At 47.5% G+C, this 6000-nt stretch overlaps 1 protein-coding gene across 1 annotated transcript in view; it reads left to right on the top strand.

The window, feature by feature from the left end:
• gcat (glycine C-acetyltransferase) overlaps nucleotides 1–2757 on the top strand; it is a 35203-nt gene extending 32446 nt beyond the window's left edge. Inside the window, exons 8-9 of the mRNA XM_085969505.1 lie at nucleotides 85–206; nucleotides 1974–2757. Of these exons, the coding sequence (XP_085825631.1) occupies nucleotides 85–206; nucleotides 1974–2125 (274 nt within the window). The 3' untranslated portion in view covers nucleotides 2126–2757. The remainder of the gene's footprint in view (nucleotides 1–84; nucleotides 207–1973) is intronic.
• The last annotated feature ends 3243 nt before the right edge of the window (nucleotides 2758–6000 follow it).

Below are 6000 nucleotides of genomic sequence, written 5' to 3' on the forward strand. Positions count from 1 at the left end.
AGCTCCCTGTTGTATGTTGCAGTTCTTATTGAGGGAAGGTTTCTAAACCGCTTTTAATTGACTCTAATTGGCTGTTCCGCACAGGTTCCGCAGTCAGATGACAGCGGCGGGATTCACCATCGGCGGAATGAACCATCCCATTTGCCCGGTGATGCTGGGAGACGCCCGGCTGGCATCGTCCATGGCGGAGGACATGTTGGAGCGAGGTAACCTGCAGACCGAGAGCCTGTAGTATCGGCGCGCCCCGATTTAAAGGCAACTGCTCGCGGAGTGTTGGATTTTTCCTGTTGTTGTTCCCTGCCTTTGGTTCCTGGGCGAGTCTGCGACCACCTCAATTGTCCTCTCCTCCCGCTGGGTTTTTAAAAAAAAAATTTGGAGCCTTTGATTGCTCCGTGTGTTAATGTTATTGTTCTGTGTTGTTTTCTTTGGCGAGCTCTTGTTGCCATTGTTGAAGTATCAAACGCACGAGGACATTTGTTTTTAATTGCCACCGAATGGCTTTTGGCCGAGTGAAGATCGCAGAATCGCACCAAGTCCCATTCACCCATCACCCCTGTGCTCGCTGACCTACATTGGATTCTGGTTAAACAGCGCCTCGATTTTAAAATTCTCATCTTTGTTTTCAAATCCCTCCATGGCCTCGCCCCTCCCTATCTCTGTAACCTCCTCCAGCCCCACAACCCCCCCGAGATATCTGCGCTCCTCTAATTCTGGCCTTTTTGAACATCCCTGATTATAATCGCTCCACCATTGGCGGGCGTGCCTTCAGCTGTCTGGGCCCTAAGCTCTGGAATTCCCTCCCTGCCTCTCTACCTCTCTTTCCCCCTTTAAGACGCTCTGTAAAACCTACCTCTTTGACCAAGCTTTTGGTCACCTGCCCTAATTTCTCCTTATATGGCTCGGTGTCAAAGTTTGTTTTATAATACTCCTGTGAAGCACCTTGGGATGTTTTACTACGTTAAAGGTGCTATATAAATACAAGTTGTTGTTGTTAGTGAGACAGGATATTCGGCACATCTGTTTGGCCATCAGGATCAGTGAACAACATTGCCCCTCCCTGCCCCCAGTCGTCCGCTCTAACCGAGCCTGCACAGCCCTGCAAACCATTCCGTGTGTGGATCACTCTTTGCTGAAATGGTTCTCCTGACGTTGGTCTTGAACTGTCCTTGCATCACCTTTACCTATACTAGTGGTAGCACTCTCGGCTCCGAGTCAGGAAAGTGGAGTTGAGGTACAAGATCAGCCATGATCTTATTGAATGGCGGAGCAGGCTCGAGAGGCCAAATGGCCGACTCCTGCTCATTTCTTATGTTCTTATGAGTGCTTCCCCCAGCCCCCCCCCCCCCCACCCTAAACTAACCTGTTGCGATCTGTCCCTTTCACGCCATTGACCAACCCCACTCCCTCCCTGTCATCCCTCTCCCCACTACAATCTGACCCCCCGCCCCGATCTTCTCGATTGTCAGCTGTGGCTCAGTGGGCAGCACCCTCGCCTCTGAGTCAGAAGGTCGTGGGTTCAAAGTCCCACTCCAGGGACTTGAGCACAAAAATCTAGGCTGACAGTCCAGTGCAGTGCTGAGGGAGTGCTGCACTGTCGGAGGTGCATCTTCCGGATGAGACGTTAAACCGAGGCCCTGTCTGCCGTCTGTCTGAGTACTTGTATTTAACAGCGCCGGAACTTGATTAGCGCTCTGCCTTAGCGCCCTAAGAGGAGTGTGTAGCGCTTGATTTAGCGCTCCACTTCCCTCTTGGGGCGCTAAAACTGATTTTCGTGGTCGCCGCGCTAATTAGCGCCCCAAAATGGTTGATACCGAATTTTTCCCCCTTTCTGTTTCGTGTTTTGCATCGATAGGATTCCTGTATTCCAAGGACCGGAGGCTAGGCACTTCCCGGATTTTTTTCCCCCCCAGGAATGCTTGTCCTTCCAGCGCTTTTTCCTGATCTAATGTTTACCGTGCCTTGTTTTGACGCAGGAATATACGTGATTGGCTTCAGCTACCCTGTGGTGCCCAAGGGCAAAGCACGAATCCGGGTGCAGATCTCTGCCGCCCATAGCGACCAGGATATCGAGCAATGTGTGGAGGCCTTCTTGGAGGTTGGGCGCAAACACGGTGTGATTTCCTGAAAGACATCTGAAGCCCTGCAGCACAAACCATTGCCATATGTGGCACGAGGGACCTCGACAGTATTAATTGGATTTCCACCCCGGAACATTATTTGACACTGAAAACCGAACTGAATCAAAGTTCGCTGGGTTCGGTTTAACTGCTAGTGCCTATTTTTGAAGGATGCATCGGACTTGTATGAAATCACTGATGTCTATTCATTGCATTTATAAAACAGCATATTTCATCCCTTGCCTCTGAGACATGTTACATTTAATCAAATCGCAGGATCTTGACCATTCTGCAATTCATGGACACGATGTACAGATGAAGCCTGTCTGCCAGAGCCCAGACCTGTGAAGTTAGGATTCGGCCCAGTTGGAAGTATTTATTTGAGTCACTATATTCCAGAGAGTGTCCTGGCCATTCGGCCCAACTGATCTGTGCTGCCGTTCATGCTCCGCACCAGCCTCCTACTTAATCTCAACCCTTCAACATAACCTTCGCTATGTTGATCCTTCCGTCGATAATCAGTTGTTGGAATCGGTGAACGCGTTGTCTGGTGATAGTTTCACACCCAGTCGCGGTTTCACCAGCTGAAGCTCTGGCCCTGGGTATCAGGGTGAAATAAAGAACAGATTTGCCTTTCTAATCTAGGCTTTATTAACTTAAAAATCCTGTAGCACATCTTCAACACCCAGTCCCAACTAAAGGCTGGAAAGAACTGAATTTAAGATGGCCACCACAAATCACATGACATCAACTACCAATGAGATTACAGCATATATCCCAAGGCAGGAAACAAACAACCAATCACAATACTTCTTACTAAACATAAAGAATAATCACCACATTCACCCCTCCTTTTAAAATATACTCCAACCTAAATAACCTTTACAATTTATAATTAATTATTTACAACTAAAGCTATGCACAGAGCGGTGTAATGATCCTGTCGGTGAGTTTCTGGGCTGGCCGGCAGGGAGGGTCGTTCCATATTACTCTGGTCGATGGATCGGTGATTCCAAGTGTTTCATAGAATGATACAGCACAGAAGGAGGCCATTCGGCCCATCGTGCCTGTGCCGGCTCTTTGAAAGAGCGATCGATTAGTCCCACTCCCCCTGCTCTTTCCCCGTAGCCCTGCAAATGATCCCCTTCAAGTATTTACCCCATTCCCTCTGGAACGTTACTATTGAACCTCCTTCAGGCAGCGCGTTCCAGATCACAGCCGCTTTCTCCTCTGCTTTATCGCATGAAAACAAAAGAAAATCACAGCAACAGAGACATTGGAGTCTGTTTGGAAACGAAGGGATGATAATTTAACACTTCTCATTGCTCCTTGCTCATGACCATGTTCCTTTCGAGAAATCATGTTGGTCCTGTTTGTAAAATTGGAGGTCCTGTGTGATATCGGGAGTTGCTGAGTCTCCTGTCCCGTGTATGAGAGGTAGGCCGCACAGTGCATTGGCCTTTCACCTCTGTAACATAGAATTACAGAGTATTTACACCACAGAGCCAGGCCATTCGGCCCAACTGGTCCATGCCGGCATTTATGCTTCACACGAGCCTCCTCTCCTGGGATGAGAGGGCTGTCCTATGAGGAGAGATTGAGTAGATTGGGCCTATACTCTCTGGAGTTTAGAAGAATGAGAGGTGATCACATTGAAACATATAAGATTCTGAGGGGGATTGACAGGGTAGATGCTGAGAGATTGTTTCCCCTGGCTGGAGAGTCTAGAACTAGGGGGCATAGTCTCAGGATAAGGGGTCGGCCATTTAAGACTGAGATGAGGAGGAATTTCTTCACTCAGAGGGTTGTGAATCTTTGGAATTCTCTGCCCCAGAGGGCTGTGAATTCTGAGTCTTTGAGTATATTCAAGGCTGAGATCGATAGATTTTTGGACTCTAGGGGAATCGAGGGATATGGAGATCGGGCGGGAAAGTGAAGTTGAGGTCGAAGATCAGCCATGATCTTATTGAATGGCGGAGCAGGCTCGAAGGGCCGTACGGCCGACTCCTGCTCCTGTATCTTATGTTCTTCATCTCACCCCATCAACAAATTCTACTTTTTCTTCATGTGTTCATCTAGCTTCCCCTTAAATACATCTGTACTATTCACCTCAACCACTCCCTGTGGTAGCGAGTTCCACATTCTCGCCACTCTCTGGGTAAAGAGGTTTCTCCTGAATTCCCTGTTGGATTTATTAGTGACTCTCTTATATTGATGACCCCTAGTTCTGGTCTCACCCACAAGTGGAAACATCTTCTTTGCACCTACCCTATCAAACCCCCCCCCCCCCCAGCCGCCTTTTCTCGAGAAAAGAACCCCAGCCTTTTCAATCTTTCCTCTCACCTCTGGCCATAAGAACATAAGAAATAGGAGCAGGAGTAGGCCAATCGGCCCCTCGAGCCTGCTCCGCCATTCAGTAAGATCATGGCTGATCTGATCCTAACCGCCAATCTACTATCACAGAACCATCTCCTGAATCTAACAGAATTAGACACACGAAATAGGAGCAGGATCAGGCTACACGGCCCCTGGGCCCGCTCCGCTACCCACAGGGCCATGACCGATCCGAACCTAGACTCATGTCCAAATTCCTGCCCACTCCCCATAACCCTTAATTCCCTTCTAGGAAACTCTATTTCTGTTTTAAATTTATGTAATGATGTAGCTTCTGCAGCTTTTTGGGGCAGCATATTCCATGGACCTACCACCCTCTGAGTGAAGTAGTTCCTCCTCATCTCAGTTTTGAAAGAGCAGCCCCTTATTCTAAGACTATGCCCCCTAGTTCTAGTTTCACCCATCATCGGGAACATCTTCCCCACATCCACCCGATCCAACCCCTTCACAATCTTATATGTTTCAATAAGATCGCCTCTCATTCTTCTGAACTCCAATGAGTAGAGTCCCAATCTACTCAACCTCTCCTCATATGTCCATCCCCTCATCCCCGGGATTAACCGAGTGAACCTTTGTACTGACTCGAGAGCAAGTATGTCCTTTCTTAAGTATGGACACCAAAACTGTACGCAGTATTCCAGGTGCGGTCTCACCAATACCTTGTACAACTGAAGCAATACCTCCCTATTTTTATATTCTATCCCCCTAGCAATGAAAGCCAACATTCCATTGGCCTTCTTAATCACTTGCTGCACCTGCATACTAACCTTTTGAGTTTTGTGCACCAGGACCCCCAGATCCCTTTGTACTTCAGTACTTTCCAGTTTCTTGCCATTAAGATAATAACTTGCTCTACGATTTTTCCTGCCAAAGTGCATAACCTCACACTTTCCAGTATTGTATTCCATCTGCCAAATCTCTGCCCACTTAGCCTGTCTATGTCCCCTTGCAGGTTTTTTATGTCCTCCTCACTCACTACTTTCCCTCCCATCTTAGTATCATCTGCAAACTTTGATATGTTACACTCGGTCCCCTCCTCCAAATCGTTAATATAGATTGTAAAGAGTTGGGGACCCAGCACTGACCCCTGTGGAACACCACTAGTTACTGATTGCCAGTCTGAGAATGAACCATTTATCCCAACTCTCTGCCTTCTGTTAGATAGCCAATCCTCTATCCATGCCAGAATATTACCCCCAATCCTGTGATTTTTTATCTTAAGCAATAATCTTTTGTGTGGCACCTTGTCAAATGCCTTTTGGAAGTCTAAATACACTATGTCCACTGGTTCCCCTTTATCCACCCTATATGTTACTTCCTCAAAGAACTCCAGCAAATTTGTCAAACGTGACTTCCCCTTCATAAAACCATGCTGACTTTGTCCTATTAAATTATGATTATCCAAATGTCCTGTTACTGTCTCCTTAATAATGGACTCCAAAATTTTACCTACCACAGATGTTAGGCTAACCGGTCTATAGTTTCCAGC

The sequence above is a fragment of the Somniosus microcephalus genome, chromosome 28 (assembly GCF_052327205.1).
Source record: "Somniosus microcephalus isolate GS21.2 chromosome 28, FLI_Smic_1.0, whole genome shotgun sequence".
In the NCBI taxonomy this organism is placed as follows: Eukaryota; Metazoa; Chordata; class Chondrichthyes; order Squaliformes; family Somniosidae; genus Somniosus; species Somniosus microcephalus.